At 47.0% G+C, this 1,203-nt stretch overlaps 1 protein-coding gene across 1 annotated transcript in view; it reads left to right on the top strand.

Annotated features, from left to right (window-relative positions):
• Window positions 1-1,203, top strand: part of LOC101577261 (olfactory receptor 9A4-like) — a 29,766-nt gene that overhangs the window by 3,248 nt on the left and 25,315 nt on the right. Inside the window, 1 exon segment of the mRNA XM_012514206.2 lies at window positions 671-1,139. Coding sequence (XP_012369660.2) covers window positions 671-1,139 — 469 coding nt within the window.

Below are 1,203 nucleotides of genomic sequence, written 5' to 3' on the forward strand. Positions count from 1 at the left end.
AAAAAAAGCAAAAGAGAAGTGAAATTTCTGCTGGATAAAATACATTTACAAAGAGAAGAATGAGATGAGAAACATGAGGGATCTGTCCTAAACAGGGGTGCAAAGACAGGCACCCAGAGAAGAGGTCAGACAAGGCAAATCAGCACAGGAGGAAAACATACACAGTCCTGGATCCCTGTTGTCCAGGGCACGGGAAGTTTTAAGAGTGGGTTATGTGCAGCCTGACATATCTCAGAGAAGAAAAATAGCATGAGGATTGAGTACAGTAGATGAAAGAGGCCACATCTAAAGTATTCCTGACACAATTTTGGGCACAGGGAGAAACCTTGCTAGTTAGCAACCATTATCTGAGCAAAACAGTTAAATTGAGAAGTTACTTAGAAAGTGTTCATTATATCCCCAGATCCAGCCAAATATCCTCTATGGATTGTTGCATGGTGAATATGTTGAATGAAACCGTGAAAGAGTTAAGGCAGAAGAAGAACGTAGCTGAGTCCTAAGTCTGTTCATCACAGCCAACTCATTTCCAACCTTAGGAAGCTTCTACCCTTTGGCAATATTCCACCTGGACCCTGAGATCAACTGTGCCCACACGGTGGTATGCCTGGGATCTGGGCCATCATTAAGGGGGCTTGGCAGACGCAGAAGCTGGTGGTCATTTTCCTCTAAGATTTCCTCATCTTCCACAAGTATCACAGAGAACGGGTGTCCAGTGCATTAAGCAACCATAGCAATGTCAGGGAATTTGGGCTTCTGGGTTTTTCTCATCTCCATGAGTTCCAGACTCTTCTGTTTGGTTTCATCCTGTTGATCTACACAGTGACCATGCTGGGGAACCTGGTCATCACTGTCCTCACTTGCCTCGACCCCTGCCTGCACTCTCCCATGTACTTCTTCCTCTGTAACTTCTCCATCACAGAGATGCTGGTCACCTCTACTGTGGTTCCGAGGATGCTGGCAGACCTGCTGTCCACTCACAGGACTATGTCCCTGGCTCAATGCCTGACCCAGTCTTTCTTTTACTTCTCTCTGGGTTCCACCACCTTCTTGAGCCTCACCGTCATGGCCTTTGATCGCTACGTGGCCATCTGTCGCCCTCTGCACTATCCAACTATCATGAGTGGTCCAGTTTGTGTGAGGCTGGTGGTGGCCTGCTGGGTGGTGGGGTTCCTCTCCATCATCTCACTGACTCTACAAAAAACA

The sequence above is a fragment of the Octodon degus genome, unplaced genomic scaffold, assembly GCF_000260255.1.
Source record: "Octodon degus isolate 3935 unplaced genomic scaffold, OctDeg1.0 scaffold00027, whole genome shotgun sequence".
Classification (NCBI taxonomy): Eukaryota; Metazoa; Chordata; class Mammalia; order Rodentia; family Octodontidae; genus Octodon; species Octodon degus.